This window comes from Sciurus vulgaris (assembly GCF_902686455.1).
Source record: "Sciurus vulgaris genome assembly, chromosome: 9".
Taxonomy (NCBI): Eukaryota; Metazoa; Chordata; class Mammalia; order Rodentia; family Sciuridae; genus Sciurus; species Sciurus vulgaris.
The window spans coordinates 69,014,400-69,034,819 of NC_136469.1; the positions used below are offsets into that span (position 1 = coordinate 69,014,400).

Consider the following 20,420-nt stretch of genomic DNA (forward strand, 5'->3'; position numbering starts at 1 on the left):
CTTGAGTTCAATCCCTGGTACCTCCCCGCCTAAAAAAAGGAAATCAGGAAATTTACAAAAGAAGCAGGAAATGAATGAGAGCCACAGTTAATCTGGGATGATCTAAATCAGAAAGGGTGCCAGAGTAGTCATAAGAACAACCTAAGGACAGAGAGAAGAGGGAGGATGAGAAAAGGAAAGAGGAAAGAGGGAACCCAGAAAAGGGGACTGTCATAACGACTCAGCCTGGAAAATCACATAAAAGGATTTATGCTCAGCACTAAATAAAACATGAGAAGAACACCAGATAAGTATAAGCAGTAATCCAATGATTCACAGCATGGAAACCAACAACTGAAGAAGCACAAAGGCAAATGAGGAAGGAAGAAATGCTGAGTAAATCCTTGGAATGGAAGAAGCTATTCTCATGATCTACAGCAAAACTTTCAGCATTGTGCACAAACTTCCAAAATGAATGCATTTCAGCAACACAATGATTTATATTAAATACATAATTTTTCAAATGATACTCATTTTTCTTCCTTTGGTTAACTTGAATTTCTCATATTTCAAATAAAATTGTTCCAAACCCTCTTTTTCATTATCTTTCTTCATAAATGACATCTTATTATTGTGTGATGATCTTTCCTTAGCTTTCGATTGATAATTTACAACCTAAGAATATTTTTATAATTAAAAAAATGTATTGTATATTCTTACCCTTATCATAGCATTCTTAAGATTAATTCATTCCTTATAGTTGCAATTGAAAAAATAATGTATTTAGGAAGCACCTTTGGAACTTTCTCAATTTTTAAGTACCTTTAACATAGAAACATGGAACTCCAAATTGTATTGGTAAATTTTATTTTACCTGGTTTCATAATGTAAGTCATTTATGAGGCTTTGTCATGGAACATACAAAACGAGATAGTATAACAGAAGGCCATGTTTGATTAAAGTCTAAGAATTCACTAAGTTTCAGCAAGTAATTATCTGAGGAATTTAAAATATGACAAAAAATAACTACCTAAAACAATGATATGGCCTCAGTCCCAGAATATCATCATCCTTAATTGCTTAAACAGTGGTAAATTAATTACATTATGTATGTAGGTTAATTATATACTACTTGAATCAAATTGATTTATGATAAGCTTTTACGTAAGTTCTAAGTACTAACATTTAGAATTGTTAACATTTGCAAGGAGAATATCCAAAATTTTACTATAATCATTCCACTGGATACTTTTATTTTTTAATTGAAATTATTTTTGTAAAAATTATTTTAGAAATTATTTTAGAAAAAAAATTTATTTTACAAAAAAATTATTTTGTAAAAATCATATTAGGAAGGCTTAATTAAATTGAGTTAAATTTATATGTGTAATTTATATATACATTCAATTTATACTGATAAAACCTTATGAGTCAAACTTTGAAAAAGATCCTCCCCTTAATTAAATAAAACAATGCTACAAACTTTTAATAATCTAAATAAAATGCTTCCTTGAGGGTATGACTTCCAAAAAAGGCTATGTCAAGTACACAGTATACTATCTTATACTCATTTTTTCTTATATGTAGATTTTTAACCATTATGTGAAATATGAGTTATAGTCATGAACTCATGTTATGTACTTCCCTTCTTAAATTCTACAAGTCAACATCCTCAGATTCACTCTAGTTTTTACATTTCTACTGGCCTCACCCTTCACTACAAAATTTTCGACCTGATTACCTCTGACCTCTTTGGCAACCAGCCTTTTAAAGTAAAACAACTTTCAGATTATTGTCTTGTTCCTTTTTAAATCACATACTTATTTGTATACTTTTGTAATAGAAGCATGCACTTATACTCTATATACTTATCTGTAGAATCTATGAAGTCAAAGAGAATTTTTATTTACAGATAACTAACACAGTGCCTGATAAGAGAATCTAATGAATATTTGTTGAATTAATAAGTAAAAGAGGATGTACTTTCTTCTCCTTGTTTTTAAATATATATATTTTTAGTTTATAGGTGGACACAATACCTTTACTTATTTTTAAGAGGTGCTGAGAATTGAACCCAGTGCCTCACGCATGCTAGGCAAGCACTCTACCCCTGAGCCACAACTCCAGCCCTTTTCTTCACCTTTCTGGGACAGCTGGATTCTCACAAGAGTAGGTCATTAATAAGTTAATATTATTGAAATATTATGAAATATATCTGAAATAAGTTTCACAAACTCCAACTCACACCACATTCCTCCAACTAAATATATTTGAACAAGCCCATCACTAAACCAATAGTTAGATTAAAATCTTACTAAAGGAGTCTTTATATATATATATAGTCTTTAGAGCCCAATAGCACAAGAAATAAAAGCAAGAATCAATAAATGGGATAGATTCAAACTAAAAAGTTTTTTTCTCAGCACAGGAAACAATCAATGATGTGAAAAGAGAGCCTATAGAGTGGGAGAAAATCTTTTCCATACACACTTCAGACAGAACTTAAAAAACTTTACAACCAAAATACAAAGAACCCAATCAATAAATGGGCTAAGGAAATGGGCAGACACTTCACAGAAGAAGATATACAGGTGATCAACAAATATATGAAAAAGTGCTCATCATCCCTAGTAATTAGAGATATGCAAATTAAAACCACCCTAAAATTTCATAACTCCAATTAGAATGGCTATAATCAAGAACACAAGCTATAATAAGTGTTGGGGTGGATGTGAGGAAAAAGGCACACTCATACATTGCTGATGGAGTTGCAAATTGGTGCAGCCACTCTGGAAAGCCATATGGAGATTCCTCAGAAAACTTGGAATGGACCCGCCATTTGACCCAGCTACTCCTTGGTTTATACCACTCCTTGGTTTATACCCAAAAGACTTAAAATCAGCATAATACAGTTATGCAGCCACATCAATGTTCATAGCAGCTCAATTCTAGATTGTGGAACCAACCTAGATGCCCTTCAATTGATGAATGGATAAAGAAACTGTGGTATATATACACAATGGAATATTACTCAGCCATATAGAAGAATAAAATTATGGCATTTGCTGGTAAATGGATGAAGTTGGAAAATATCATGCTAAGTGAAATAGGCCAAGCACAAAAAACCAAAGGCCAAATGTTTTCTCTGATAAGTGCACGACAATATATAACGTGGGAGGGGTGATGCGGGGAAGAGAAGAATGAAGGAACTTTGAATGGTGTGGAGGAAAATGGGATGTGACGGGGTGGGGGATAGAAAGATAGTAGAATGAAACAGACAGTATTACCCTATGTATATGTATGATTACAAGAATGGCATGAATCTACATTGTGTACAACCATAGAAATGAAAAGTTGTACCCCATTTGTGTACGATGAATCAAAATGCAGTCTATAAAAATTTAAAAATGATTTTAATTAAAAAAAAAAGAGTTTAGGATAGTCTGAGGCTTGTAAACAAATAGTCCTTTACAGACTTCCAGTGTGGGTATAGCACCAGCTGTTGTGTTTAGTGGCCTAGTTGGTATCAGAGAGCACTCTATCAATTATAAGATATAAGCATTGCACAAAGTTGAAGATTCTAGATCCTCAAGAACTGTGGCAAGTAAATTCAATCTTAGAGCTGAAGATTAGTATCCAGAAAACAAGATGTAACTACTAATTTTCAACATATTAAAATCATGAATCATCTGTCTACCTTCATGTGTTTTAGCAAAAACAAACAAACAAAAAAACAACAACAACAAAAACACCATCAAACATTATTTTGTTTCTTGTTCTTCTACCTTCTGACCTATTTCTGCCTGTCATCATATTCATAAAACACCTATCCAAGTTGAAAAGATTCAACTTAGGAAATCCAAAAACATTTAATCTTTCCAATTGTCAAAAGGCAGCAAAGTGTATTTGGGGAAAGTGGGATACCAGTTAGTATGGAGGCTCTCTGTATTTGGATTTCTATACAAAAAGACAAAATTATCCAAAACACATTCTTTGCACAAAGCCTCATTCAACAAAGTAGTTGATTCATAACTTTTCTTCTTTCTCCATTTCTATAAGCATTTCAGACTGCCTCTTATTCTTCTCTATTTCTATATAATTCTTTTTCTATTTTTGTGTCTATTCTTTTAAATCTACTTCTTAAAATACCCAATTACCTCTGTTTCCTCTCCAATGTAACTCAGTCTAACCTTTCTACTACTTCAGCATCCCTATTTATTAACCTGATTATCAAAAAAGAAGGAGGAGGAGGAAAAGGAGAACATTAGCAACTCAAGTACGGATTCTTATTTGGTCAACAGCTCTTTAAGGAAAAATGTTCAAGTATCTCTTGAACTTTAAATGTTTTTTGATTGTCATCATATCTTAAATAAGAAATTGTAACATATAACATATAAATATAATCTCTAGAACAGATTCTGCCATAAATAGAACCCAAATTTTGAGGAGAAAATGTTAAAACCTTAAGAATTTAGGAAATCGTAGCTGGTTTTTGTTGTTGTTGTTGCTATTGTTGTTGTTGTATTTTTTTTTTCTTGATTTGAAAAAGTAATGTCTTTATTCGATTTGTGCTGTGGAATACCTTCACGTAGCTTCTGAATTGCTCCCAAGCATTGGAAGTTAAAGAATCCTTAGGCTAACAAAAGCAGGCACAAGTGCTGAGAGCTGGTGGCTGATGTGCAATCTCTTAAAAGTGTTGGTCACTACCCGTCACCACTTTTAACCCAAAACAGCAGAGACAACAGCCCACAGAAAGTCAAATGGAGTGCATTCAACTTCAACCCTAGCAAAGGAGATGTTTAGCAGAACCGGCTAGAATATTTGTTTCAAAAGAAATGCTCTCCTTCAGTGTGTCAAGGCCCAAAAGAAAGCATTCTTGGTGACAATACCTTCCCCCTGTTTTCATACCCATGTTATTATTGACAAATACAAAATGCCAGACAATATAATGAGGTCTTCGAATTCTATTAGTTTAATAATCTCAACCTTCTTGGGGAAGCAAATCTCAAATAAGTTAGGGAATTTATAAGAATTGAGGCTTCATTCCCTTGACATTTAGGTGATCTTAGGAAAATTAATGTTCCTCTATCTCATATCTACTACTTTAAAATTATTATCACATAGAAAATATCTCCTGTGGTTGTTGTAAATTAAATAAGATAATATATGTGAAGTACCTACAAGTTTGGGGCACAAAGCAAATATTATATCGATGAATTAATAATATGGAGGGAAGATACAGATGTATAATTTAAATTTCAAGTTCTCTTTCTTTATGAACTATTAAATTCCTTGATCAAAATTAAAATTGTCATTTTCCTCACATTTTCTTTCTACAGAAAAGGTAAATAGAGCAGACAGATGTATACAGTGAAACAATTCAAGGCCTTGGGAAATAAAATGCATAAATTCTGAACCAAGTAAGAATGATGTTCTCTTCCTACATCAGCTATTTGCTCTGCTGCCAAATATAAATATTAAGGAAGCTTTTATTATTGTTCCTATTTGTTACATTAAAAACTAGTTTATCACATTTGCCAGCTGCTACGGTTTGAATGTGTCCCCCAAAATTCATGTGCTTGCAACTTAATTCTCAGTGCAACAGTGTCAGCAGGTGGGGCCTAAGGGATTAGGTCATGAATAGATTAATGTTATCTCAGGAGTGGGTTGTTTTTCACAAAAGCAGTTCTTGTTATAAAAGTGAATTTAGCCCCTCTGGATCTCTTGCTGTCAAGCTTTCTTGTCCTTCCACCTTCCACCAAAGGTTGACACAACACAAAGGCCCTCAGCACCTTCTCAGCATATACCAAAGATATTCTTTTGGACTTCCCAACCCCCAGAATTGTGAATCAAATACACTTCCACTGTCCATAAATTATGTAGTCTCAGGTAGGACAGTAACACAAAATGGGCTCAGAATCTCCCTTTAACAAATGCAATGCTTAAATTTTGTACTAACGGAGACTGTCAGAAAAAAATGTAAATATTAATATATGAGAAAACACAAACAATATTTAAAGATGACTTTATGTGAAGATAAACAAGCATGATTAAACTGACAAAAAAATGAAAAGTAATTATCTCATACAATTCTTCTTTGGAAATATAAAAAATTATGATCATTCAAATAAAAACATGACTAAAAATAATCTTGGCACTATGATATAGCTGAATAATTTTCATGGCTGAACAAAGACACAAATTGTTTGAGACTATTCAATTAAGTGGTTCTCTTGTGACCCGAGATATTAATGCACTTATCGAAGCCACTATTTCTGAGGCACTCTAATCCACCATTTTTTAAGAACATTGTCCTTCTTACTTTTATATTCAAATACTAATACTATAAATTCAGTTGATAAAAATCTCAGGAGGCTATCTCTATATACCAGGGAAGAACAAAGGAAATTGTTGTCACAGATCAAAAGGTAGCAACCACATCTTTGTGGCACCCTACCGCTTCTGAATTAATTTAGCTTATTTATGACTCATTGGACTTCTCATCTTGTCACTGTTCAAGTCACTTCCTACCACTGTTAGGATTTTGATGTCTTAACTTTTTTTTTCCCCAGGCTTCTAGAATACTCAGTGTATTGTCACCCTCACTTAAAAAAAGGATAAGTTTTAGAAATGCTTTTCTAAATGAAATACACAATCCACTGATGTTAACTTTTATATACAGAGGGATAAATGCAAGCATTAAGACTAAATTTAATCAGGTACTTATTTGCCAAAAATGCCATAACGTCAGTATCTGGTGAAAAAATGACAGAGAAGAAGTGTGAATGTGTGGATTTCGCTATTACAATTGTTAATTAATGAAACATTAGCAATTATTGAAACAGAATGTGTAAAACATATGAAATATGGATTTTTGCTTTGGAAACAGGTTAGGGAAAGCAAGTTAATGAAGGGAAGGCCTTCTGCATTGCTCTCAGGGAGAAAAAGGTAAGATAACTTGCAAGAAAGTTCAGTAAAAGGCGACAGTCAAAACAAGATTCCCAGGTCAAAAAGAGGGTCAGCCTGAGAGAACCTAGCTTGTACCTTCTATACCAACCCCTTTCAACAACTACCAGCCTATCCTTTCTCCACCTTGGGACACTCCACTTCTTCAAACACTTCATTTTTTATTGTTTGTGTTCTACCCTCTAAGCCAGGAGAGTAGACTTGATATGGATATAGTCTTTCTTTCCAATGTAACATTTCTCAACTTGCTAAAAAAAACTACTTTACAAAAGCTACCTTTAGTAGTCAGTAGTTTAATTTACATTTCACATAGCTAAAAGTTTTTAAGTGATTATTAAAATGATTTTGTTGGAATTAATTTTAGCAAGATGCAGTTAATTCACCAAGTATATTAATTTTATATTTCAATTTAATTTGCAAAAATGGAAAAAAAAATACTAACTCATAGTGTTAGTCAAAGTAGTTAAACTCACTTTTGTCAATAAGTCCCAGATGTGAAACACCTATTAAAACATATAGGATATAATCTAATTATATTTTAATATACTAACCATGATATAATAATATATATAAGCTCCAGATTATAATTTCCAACCTATTTCAATGTGCCTCTGTCAATTTCACTGATATATTCAAAAAACTGAAAACTTGGAACTTAATGGATTTATCATTTATTATATATAAAGCATTAGAACCAGGCCTGGGACACAGTGAGTGACTATAAATCTGCTGTTATTTTGCATGGAGGAAGAGTGAAAATAGAAGGTAGACACCATGTAATTGGAATAACCCAAGCAAAGGTCCTCAACAAGAAGGAAAAACACATAGGATAAGCAGATATATGAGAGAAAATTTTAAGACCCCACACATTTACATAAAATCACTTCTCTCTTTACATTCATTTGGGATACCACATTACTGGTTGCACATTTTTATCAAGCATCTGCATGAGTAGGTAGTTTTATTATGAATGGTTTCTGGTTTTGGTGGCTTATCTTATGGGCAGCTGGATTTGAATTTTAAGTCTTTGTTTCTAGGGAATTCATTCACTCTGGTATATATGTTTGTATTTTTGCCAAATAATTAACGAAACATTAGCACTTATTGAAACCAAACATGCAAAACATACAAAATCTTTCCATTTGGAAACACAATAATGGAAACCAGGTTAGTGAGGGAAGGTTTTCTGCTTTGCAATGGAGCAGAAGCAGGTGAGAAGGTCTATCAACACAGTTCAGTAAGAAGGTAAAAGTCAAACAAGCTTCCCGCCTAAAAACAGGATCCAATATTACACAGAAGCACACCGAGGCTTAGCCACATACTTGGTGAGAACAATGAGATCATCAATGGTATTGTTTCCAATTTCACATTACTCTATTTCAGTAGTGTATGTATTCTTTTAAAAAAATCTTTATTAATATTCACTTTCCTATCCAGTTTTTCTTTGTAGTTAATATTTCCACTAGAGCTTTTCTATTTGTTCCCATAGTCTCCAATACCAAGCTTCATTACTATTTTATCTCCCTAGTGATTTTTTTAAGATTTCTCTCTCTAATGGAATCTCTCTCCAATTATAAACAGCCATTGCATTCACTCATTAACCCTACGTCTAGTGCTTCCAGTAATTGCCACTTGATAAAAACTGGCCTCCCAAGAAGCCACCAGTGACCTCCTACTCACTACACCTAATGGAATTTTCCTGAAGCACTGGGGAATTTGGTCATTTCTTTGTTTTGAAAATCTCATCCCTGTTGTATTCTGTCATTGAATTCTCTTGATATTCTTTATGGTGGTTTAATCTTACTTACTCTTCGAATCCCAGATTCTGCTTCTAGGCCTCTTCCCTTTTTTCTAATCTCTACATTCAAACAAAACCCACACCCATGGCTGTAATATCTATATCATCAGCCTTTTTAGGTTCAGCCTTAAGATGGATTGTTAGTCTTACATTTCCAAATCCCAAGAGCAAAGGTCTCCAATCCAACCCCGCTCCTCCAACAAGGCAAAACACCCATTTTAGGATTCAACTATACTTTGAAGGTAGCCATACGCACTGATCGAGTATGACAACTATTATGAATTCATAATCCTGTTCTGGCCCATTAGGTTGCATGATCTTAGGCATATTAAATAAACTCTTCAAGTGTAAATTTTCCAATCTATAAAATGTGTACCACAGAATGGTCATTAAAAGCACAGTATATAATATATGCAAATTGTTGGACAGACATGTTGTAGGTACTCAGTAACACCAGTAATTTTAATTACCATGCCTATCAGTTAACTATCATTAATAATAAGAAAAATGACATCTGGGGCACACTGCCTGAAAAAAAAGTGGTTCTCAATAAATGTTAGATATCATTTATTGTTCAAGCAAAACATATCAATTTGTATGTCAACTCTGGAGGATAAAATAGAATGCAAAGCTTAGAATCAGAAGGACTGGATGCACAACTAGCTCTAAAAAAATAAAGTATTGTTAACTGAGTAAAGTCACTACATTCTGTAAACATTATTCACCAGTATGATAAAAAGTTCTGAAAAATTGAATTCCAAAGGTCTTACCATTTAACGGATAGATGAATAATTTGGTAGATCCAAATAGAGACTCCTTATCTCTCCCCAACCCCATTTTTATCCTATTGTGTTTTCTTTTGCTAGTAAAGAAACAGTCATCTTCCTACAGACTCAACTAAGACATTTACAAACTGCTTCTTATCCTCTTCCTCAGGCACTATAGCCAAATATCATGACTCACTTGCAAATTTTTCTGAAAAGTATTCACCTGTCACTGACAAGTTCAAATATTAACAGCAGCTCTGAGCATGCTGGGCTAGTGCAAAAACACTGAACAACTCACGTCATTTACAGAATAAATTCTGAATTTTACTGCCTAGCTTTCAAGGTATTCCACCATGTGATACCAACTTACCCTTTTGATGTTATTCCCAATAACTTTCTTTTAAGTGCTCTCTACCTTAACCACGCCGCAATAGCCAATGCTCTCTACATACACATTGTTTTCCTTCCTTCACATGCTCACACAATCCACGATGCTTGAATGTCATTCCTGTACTTGAATGCCCAATTCACATTCCGGTGGACACTGTAAACTGCCTACTTAGGATCCATTCTCCTTTCCCTGTCTCCAACAGTGTAAGCGTGCTTAATGCAATATTCTAAACCACTTCCCATGCAGCTGAATACTTCACGGAACACCAAACACTACTTTTTACTCCAGGAATGAGCCTTAGTTCATTTACAGCAATATGCACACTCTTTCATCCTAGCCATGGGATAAAGTCAAAACTGTACCCTAGGCACCTCCAGTCCAGAAGGATCTCAGAACAATTTCTTGGGGTAGTGTTTCTTCTTCTGGAGGTTGTCATGCAGAGTCATGAGTCTCAGAATTCACTCCTGTCACCCTTCTGCTAGTCAAGGAAAGAAACAAACTGGCGGCAGCAGAAAGAAATAGAGCAGAAACTCCAAATGAACTGCATCTGTTCACCGCTCCCAAAGTGAACCCTTTCAGTTATATGAGCCAATAAATCCCCTATGATGTTAAGGATACTTCAATTTGAGTTACTTGCAGTCAAAAACATCTTAAATTGATATGCATACACACACTTCAGAACTAAGTTCAAGTGTAACTTCTTTGATGGTGATTTTTCTACCTTATACAGTTGAAGATAATCTCTCCTTTAGTTTTTTATATGCATTTTATGACACGTTCTACAAATGTAATCCATTAGAATAATGTGTTTTATGCCATTTTATATTTTATCTTTTTAAGGCATTAGAATATATAGTGTATTTGTCATAGCCACCTTAGAATCCAAGGCCTTTAATGCAAGACCCATGTCTAATCCATTTTAGTGTTTCACAATGTAAATGCAAATATAAATGTCTATTGTAAATACTGTATAAATAATTGTTGAATACTAAGTAATGGGATAAACCAGCTAAAATGAGGGTCTATTGATAAAATTATTTCCTAGAATCAATTCTGATTTCATAAAATGAAATAAAATGTTTATCTGCGTTTGTTCTCCAATAGCATTCTTTGTACCTTGCATTTTCTTAATCATACAAAATATTCTGACACTTATCAACATAGTCTACATATTTTTACATTTTAAAGTATTAAATGAAAAAGTACATATAAAAATTAAATGACTGTTGATCTTTTTTGTAGCTTCAATATCTGCATTTCATTTTAAATTATTGGTTTAAAAATTATATTGTAAAAAAATCCTAAATGTTAGATTTTAAAGATATCACTTTGTGCATTTTCAAACAATTGAATATCAACCTAATGTATATAAATAGAAAATTTACCAAATTGAAAGTTATAAAAGCACCTTTTTGAAGAAATCCCACATCTTCATTTTCTTTAATAAATTTAAAATAGAGTAGCAAGTATATTTAAGTGCTACCTGGAAAATTTTACCTCTGTTGGCTTTTATTATTCCACTTCTTTTATTCACTAATATTTCATTTTGCTTAAGTATGATTTTTTTTAGGTTTATGTGAAAGAGTTCCAGACACGAATTACATTATTCAGCAATAGGTGGACTTTAGTTCTGATTTCTTCGTCAGCTTTGTTTCAAATCATTCGTATTCCCATTCATGCTAATCAACCAAGCAAGTCTTTTGTCAAGTGGAAAGCATGGTTGTTGAACTTTTTATTGAATTAAATGCTTCACTTTGGTGAGGTGAAAAGATAATAGTTATTAAAAAAATATTTTAGCAATGATATTTTAAATAAACTCCAACTGCGAAACAATACCAAAAGGATGAGAATTACTGCATATATATAAATATATAGAATTCTATATATATATTCTATATATATATCTATTCTATATATAGAGAGAGAGAATTACTGCACATACATATATATATATATATATGGAAAAACACACATATTTTTTCACTGAACAAATTATAGCTATTTAGATCCTTAAAAAGGCAAGTTGATTATAAAAGTCCTCTATCTATAAATACTAAACCTATTACACTCTATTTATGTTTCCTATAAACTAAAGCTGGGAACCTCAAAAAAAAAAAAACTTGGTTAATGGCAAATGACTAGCTACCTCCAATATGATGATCAAGCATATTCTTTAAAAATTACCCATAAAATACAAGTGGATAATTTCACTAATATTAGATTTTCACTGTTTTTAAAAGGACCTCCAAATGCTTTGGCCTAACAACAACAACTAAATATGAAAGTGTTTATGAAAAAACTCTGGTTAGCCTCCTTGAGTATGTAGTAAAGTACTAAGAGCAAGGGCACAGAAGGTTACAAAGATTCGTCCCTACTCTGAGTAGGAACCAACTCTGTGAACTTGAGTATTTGTTTAAAATATGTGCCCATCATCTGCAAAATAAGGAAAATCTCACCGACTTCATCAGGTTTCAAGAGAATTAAGTGAGTCAATATGTATTAAATCCTTGAGTAGTGAACGGCAACTACTACAAGCTTATCAGTACTGGTTATTACCTGCAATTACAGATATCACTGGAGTTCTGAAATAGATGTCATAAAAAGCATGGATAGAGTCCTAACAAAGCCAAGGTAATTTTCACATTCTAAAACACATGTCATCACTCATGTCTTTTATTAAGAATGTGATCTACTTGTAAAACAAAACCTCAAGAAACGTGAATGCAGAGATCAAAGAACATTCCTATTTCTGTACTATGTAAGAAAAAAAACAGATGCACAGGTGAGCTCCTAACAGAAGCTGGGGTTGATGGCACCACAAAATGTGACAGAAGAAAGAATAACTTTGGTTAAGCCAGAAGTGCTAAACAACAGTGATAGCATAGGAAAATAAATTAATTTCTAATGCTTAGGTTTGTCCATTATAAACTGACATCAAAATAATTATCCATTGAGGTCCAAAAGACAGAGTTAGGAAGAGCAGTTTATAGACTCAAACTTCTCCTGAGGAATGTTGTGGTTGATGTTCCTACTGCAGGTATACAGATTTCTACCTCTACTCCTCTCTGACAACAAAGAGCACATCTGTGGCAACCCTGCACTATATAATCTACATTTTGCACACACACAAAAAAAAAATGCATTCCTTTGTGCACATTTTTTTTTTTTTTTTTTTTTTTTTGCAGTGCTGGGGATTCACAACCCAGGGCCTTGTGCTTCTGATTGTGCACCTTTTAAAATAATACTGTCAGTGAAAACGAACTAACTTAATACAAAAGATTTATATTTTTTTCCATTGAATACCTTCCATGAAATTTTTTCAAAATAAATTCTTGGACACTCTGGGGAATGCACAAATATCTGAACTTACAAACACAACTATTTTGTTTATACAAACATGCTTATGTTTTAGAAAGACATCATTAATTTCCTTAACTCCTAAACAGTGCCTGTAAACTCAAAAAATATCTTGCCCCAAATTTATCACCTTGTAACCTAAATATTGAAAAGTTCACAATCTAATGCAATATATATTTTAATGAAGGCACATTGATATGGCCAGTGGAATAATAGCATTTCTATTTTAGAATATACATGTAAATATTTTCTTGTTTACATTATTTATTGTAGTCATCTCATTTTCTAACCTGAAATAATTTTGTCATTCATTTCTACGATTTCTTCCAGTACACTGGTTTATTCAAATGCTAGTGATTTTGAGACATAATTAATGTTTATACATTTCATAAAATCGTTTTTTCAGAATAACTTACAGTTTTAGGCACTTAAACTTTGCCAAAATAATATTTATATCTGTAGGTACTAGAAGCATATTTTAATAGCATAGAAATAACTCACAGTTTGTAAAGTGCCATTTATAATGGAACATCTGATTTGATATAAGCAGCAGTTATATCATATAAGCCCAAAATAATTCTTTATTCCACCACATAGAAGTTGTGTAATCACTGACAAGTTCACAAACTTTTCTGTACCTTCATTTTTATAAATAAAAGTAGGAATTAAAGACAGCCTATCTCACAGAGCATAAAATGAAGTCATTAAAACTGAGCACTCCATACAGTACAACTGCAAAGTACTTAAAGTTTTAAAAATAACAAAAATAATAAGTCACCAAATAAATGAATAAAACATCTAAGTAAATAAATATAAAGTAATTAAAAGACAGCCAAAAGAAATTTTATGGTTTAACTTCAAATATTATTGATATCAAGAAAATATTTAATTTTATGTTTATTGCATTTATAAGGACATCACAGTGTTTTAAAGGGACCTAATTTATGTGTTTTCAGAGAATATTAGCTTCAGTGTTGCTGGTTTCATAAAAGTTAAATATATCCAAGCATGACCAACAAGTGCCACACTCAAGTTAAGAAAAACTGATCATTTTCTAGTGAAATATTTTCAAAAGTATGCTATTTTAAATGATGCTATCCTCTGGATAAATAATGACCAACTATCAATTATTTTATATTTACAAAGGGACACCAAATCACTTGGCCTAACAAAACAAGAAAATATGCAAATGTTTATGAAGAAAAATTTAATTAGGCTCCAAGTCAATATGGTGAGGTGGCCATATTAAAATTGGCTGATAGTGTTATTTCAACACTAAAATAAATCTTCCAACAACTCCTCCCTCTTATATGATTTAACTCACAATATCATGATCTACTCTTTGAACCAAGTACAAGCAGCTGACCAAATTTGCCATAATAAGGATGAGGGTACCTGATTTTCCAGTCTAAAGTCAGTGGTAACATATATGAAAATCCAGATGATCTAATTTAAAATGGGAAAAGACGACCTAAAGACTATACCCTTTACATTTGATAAATTTAAACATCAGAAAGTACATATGGAGGAAAAGTATTCTTTCATTCTCTATAAAAAATTAAAGAAACTTTACCTATTAAAATATCCCTCTGATACTCTATTCTTGCACTGTAGAAAAAATTAAAATTCTACATCTGTTTTTATAAAAATTTGGTCCCACTAAGAGACTTGAAAACAGGAATGCTAAAAACGAGAGGTTATGATTACACTATTTTTCACTACTTAAGTTGAATATTTTACCTTGAAACATCTTTCCCATTTGAAGTTTATTTGTTTTTTAAGTCGTAGGGAGGTAATAATGATGCTTCATAGATACTTAATAGCAGTTTTCAGCAAATGCCAACTATTAAGCTATATAATAGCTTAATACATAGTTTGCAGATTATTTCAAGAAATTCATTAGCTCTTTCTTCATTTGTCAATAGCACAGGAAAAATTTATCCTACAACAAAGCCTATAAGTGTATGGATCTACATAACATGAAAATTCTGGTCCCATTTTTAACTTTTATCATTTGTAGAATTTTCATTATTATTTTATTGCACATACTGGACAAGGTTGGTGATTTTACCTCCAGAATTAAAAATTTCCAAAGGTTGTTAAAAGAGTAAAAGAAATAATAATTTTGATTACAAGTCACTTCACAGATCAAAGTGTATTAATATAGTCAAAACAACAATGGAAAGTATGTAATAATGATCCTTGAAATAATTATTGTAGAAAGATCATGTTCCGCTACAGTTTAGACATCTGTAAAGAGTTCCTAACATACACAGATTGTGAACTGAAAATACAAAATCACTTTCAGTACAACAGATATTGAAATGTTAAGCACAGTGACTCAGCCCAGGCTTATGGCAGTGTGGATCCAAGTATGGGTGCAAAGCATAAATAAGAAAAGCACACAGACATAGCAGTAAAATTTTATTTTAAAGGCATTAACATATGACATAAAAGCCAGGCAGGCCTACAGTGGTTTCTTTCACCCTTCCTAGTTTTATAATGTAACTCTTTAATTACTAGAGTGCTATTTTGATTATGTGGCATTCACAACCATGTATAAAAACTATGTATTTTGCTTGTTAAATTGGAAAGGTGCTCAACTTCTCTGAGAGTATGTGGAATCTAACAGGGCCTATGAAATAAGGATATTTTAAAAGTAAAAGTTAACAAAGGAATAGGACTAGAATTTCAAATGTCATCTGTAAAGTAAATAAAAGTAATTTTTGATATTTTTATCATGTCCTTTATATATCTAGAAGTCTACTGACCATCATCATTTTCTTATGGAAATTAAAATGTGTAGCCAGAAAATAGACTATTTGTTAAAATAAAAATAATGATCCCAAAATGGTACAAAAATATTACTCAGCTATAAATAATTTAGATGAGCTAATCTTTTTGTTTGCATTTTAGAACATTAGATAAAAGTAGTTTAATTGTTGTGCTATATAAAAATATATGATTGATCAAAATGAATAAATGGAACATTTTATTTCATAAAAAGGAAACTAAGCATTATGTTTCATTTAAAATAACCATGGTATATAATTGTCAAATTCAACAGAAACAGTAAATATGTCACCCACAAATTACAGTTAATCCAATGAATAATGAACTTTTCCTTCTACAATCAAGTGGCCCTGGCAAGAATATGAACATTGCCTGGCTGAAACTTGACAAAGCAAGTTATGGAGGCAAGTTCAGGAAAGCTGTAAGCTACACCAAAACAGAATTTAAGGAAAATATCCAACACTCAAGTTTTGGGGAGAAAAAGCAAAACTAAAACAAACTGACAAGTAGTTTATATTCTATATTTTTAAAACAATACAGTTTGGAAAATAAAGCGGCCTCACAAGCATTGGGTATACAGACCAGGAAAACAGTGATAATAAAAATAATAAGAGATAAAAAAAACAATTCTAGGAAAAACTCTGAAGATTTAGTTGTTAAAAATAATGTATGCCTGTAATCCAGCAGCTAGGAAGGCTGAGGCAGGAAGATCAGGAGTTCAAAGCTAGACTCAGCAAAAACAAGGCACTAAGCCACTCAGTGAGGCCCTGTCTCTAAATAAAATACAAAATAGGGCTGGGTATGTGGCTCAATGGCCAACTGCCCCTTTGTTCAATACCCCGGAAGGAAGGAAGGAAGGAGGGAAGGAAGGAAGGAAGGAAGGAAGGAAGGAAGGAAGGAAGGAAGGAAGGAAGGAAGGAAGGAAGGAAGGAAGGCAGGCATTATTTATTCATTAATCCGTTCATTCAACTATAATTCACCAAACACCCTATATATAATTATACATTATTCATTGATAATGTGTAATAATACCTTGTGTTTGTGTGTGTGTGTGTGTATGTGTGCATGTGTGCGTGTGTGTGTGTGTGTGTTTGTGTGTGTACATGCATGCTTGCCAGGAAATGGGAATATAAAGGTGAGAAAAAAAGGAACATGATTTCCATTATCCTGGAGTTTACAGTGGAAGATAAATGAAAGATATTTAGGCACTCTCACAATGAATTATAAATTTATTTAACAGCTACTTTAAGAGCTAAAATTTTTTTTTTAAAAAAAGGTATATGGTGTTATGAGAACTCAAAACAGTATTACAAAGTGATGCTTGAGTTGAGATAATGTTTAGAGAAACCAACTAAATAAGGCAGTAATGCAGAGCATTCCAGGCAAAGAGAAGAAAGTGCATGCGCCACAATCACTACTTGCTGTTCTCTTCCTCCCCTTCAACTGAGCTAAGTAATAACAGAACCATATCAAACATCTCAAATGGGACTTTTGCTTAAAGACTTCTGTGTACCAAGATGTAAGTTTGGCTTGTTCATCATATATCAGCCATCAGTAACAGTAAGTAATACACAGTGGGTAAACAAATAACTTGAGAAAATATTATTCACACTAAATTTGTTTAGTTTCTGCTACTGCAATCCATATATTCTTCATTCTCAAAAACTTAATGATAAATATTTGCCCCCAAAATAGGGCTGTAGCAGAAATACTCAAAATTTTTGCAACTTAAAACACAAAGTTCTAACCAAACCTACAAAAATCCTATATGCTTAAAGAACAAGCAAAATCCACCCAACAAAAGAACATGGGATAAATAAATGGTACTATATCTATCTATTGCAATTTGGATTTGCCTGTTAAATATACTTTGCATTCAGCTGTATTGATGAAGCTAAATGCTAATATGCTGGGGGAAATCATACAAGAACCAAGTTCCTCATTTTACTAACATAATTCTCCAATTTAGTCATCATGTAGGAGCTAATTCACATTACAGAAAAACGCATTGTAGCAGAACAGACTGTGCTTAATTGTCTGGTGCCAACTAGGTATTGCTCACAACTCAGAGTGCTGCAAAAGAAACTCCCAGGGCAGGCTGAAGTCGTCATGGAAGGTCTCATGGAGTTAGGCTTGTAATGACAGCTGAGATTTGCATAAACAGAAAGGATTAAATGCATATGTTGTGTGTGTGAGGGTACTTTATGTTACACGACCTCAACAAAGTGGGAGATACATGTGTGGATTAACAAAGTATGATGAGTTTACACAGGGCCTCCAAAGCCAAGCAAGGAACACCATATTTGATGAATACGGAAATAGAAACAAAAGGTAATTTTAGAATATGAAAGCAGTCTTAGAAAACACCAGTAAAAAAAATTAATTGTTCATCTTATATAAAGAGTAACACTATCAATAAAACATGATAGTCCTCTTAGACCTCTTTGAATATAGTACATTAAATTACTTTTGCATAGGTTGAACACCGATATAACTCCTTTAACATGCTAAAATAAATGCAAGCATAAGAAACATGGTTCAAATGAAGTTGATCTGCAGAGGGTAAGCATGATCTTCAGGATCCAATTTTACATATGACTCATTGTTAAACTAATATGCATAATAACCTGGCATATTAACCCTTGCTATAATATTTGTGGTTGCTTATGGAAAACAATGACTTTTATTTAATGAACCTGAAAAGTACACATATTTACTCTTCAAATTTATCATCTGGGCATCTAATATATTTGTGGTTCTTCCACTAGAATGAATATACTAAAAAAGATATAACCTTTATCATTCATTTTCTGCAAATTATTGAGTTCCATAGAATTCTTTGCAAGTGCTTAATGAAAGGATACAAAATGAGTGAAGAACAAATCTGTGTCTAAATATGCCAATCACTAATGATAAAGTATCTCTGTTCAAAGGAAAAATATATAAAATATACACTAACTTATCAGAGAAACCAGAAAGACCTTGTTAAATTCCTCACCCTCTGTGACAGTCAGTTTTACATTTCACCTTGGCTAGACCACAGTGCTCAGTTGTTCCACTAAACTCTGCCCTAAATGTTGCTGCGAAGGTATTTTTCAGATGTGTTTGATATCTGCAATCATTTGATTTTAACTTATGCAGATGGTTCTTATTAGTGTGAGTGAGTCTCACTCAATCATTTGACAGACTTAAGAACAAAAACGGAGATTTCCTGGAGAAGGAATTCTGCCTTAGACTATAACACAGAAATTCTGCCTGAGTCCAGGCTGCCAGTCAGCCCTACAAACTAGTCACATGAGTATGAGTCAATCCTTAAAATCCCTCTTCTGATAGATACATAGATACATACACATCCTACTGTTTCTATTTTCTGGAGAACACTGACTGATTAACCACTAGAAAAAATAGACTAAAAACATCCAGAATTATTAGAAGCAAGTTATATAAGATGTCATGACAAGAAATTACATTTCTATACACCTGTGCATATTTATACATACACATATAACAAAGACTAACTCAAATTTGACTTAATGTCAAAAGAAAATTTTAATTCAATAATATTTGTAGTGGTTTTGATGGTGGTATGAACGGCATTATTTTCTTCTGTTGAAGAGGAACATAGTCACAGCAGGATTCCATCTTTCCATACCACACTTTAAATCAGAGGCAATCATCACTCTCAGTCCCTAAGGAGTCCTAAGCTTGACTAAGTGCTGAAGATTGTGAGGGCTACATTTACACAACAGAAATGATTCACATGATTGCTAAAGTTCACTCCTTTCTCCTAAGAGTTCCACTAAAAACACCTAAACTGAGAACTTACTCATGAAAGATCTTCAAAACAACTTTTTCTGTTAAACAGTTTTTATAGGACTATTTCAGGTCTAGTATTATTTAAAAATGGTACTAGAGATTTTAAACACATAAAAGCTAATGATGATTATTTTATTTGACAAAATTCTAAATATTTAGCAAAGAAATTATTTCTTTTCCAAATTCTGATTTAACTCAATATGGTTACAAAAGCCTTTTTTTTTCCTTTTCATACTTGGAAAATCCATTTTATACTCCCAATTTATTTTGAATCCATATTATTTACCTGAATTATTTAAGTGGACTCCCAAGGTAAAATAAAAAAAAAAATTTAGAAATACAGGTTTTCTTTTTTTTTGTTTTTGTTTTTGTTTCATAACTGAAACATTCCCATTCAGAGTAGGTAAAAGAAAAAAACCTGAAACAGAAACATGAGCACAGGATAGAGAGTAAAGCAATTGCAAAAACATGAAAGGTAGAACTATAAAATGAATACAGGAAATGTTTAAACAAGAGAAACTGTACCTAAAATATACTCAAGATTTCCCTAATA

The 20,420-nt window shown here is 32.5% G+C and overlaps 2 protein-coding genes across 9 annotated transcripts in view; both read right to left on the bottom strand.

Moving 5' to 3' along the window:
* CCSER1 (coiled-coil serine rich protein 1) overlaps window positions 1-20,420 on the bottom strand; it is a 1,261,997-nt gene that overhangs the window by 1,203,099 nt on the left and 38,478 nt on the right. The gene's annotated exons all lie outside the window — the stretch shown is intronic.
* The window catches only part of LOC306669379 (uncharacterized protein), a 93,913-nt gene that overhangs the window by 35,874 nt on the left and 37,619 nt on the right, over window positions 1-20,420 (bottom strand). Inside the window, exon 2 of the mRNA XM_079153351.1 lies at window positions 57-141. Coding sequence (XP_079009477.1) covers window positions 57-141 — 85 coding nt within the window. The remainder of the gene's footprint in view (window positions 1-56; window positions 142-20,420) is intronic.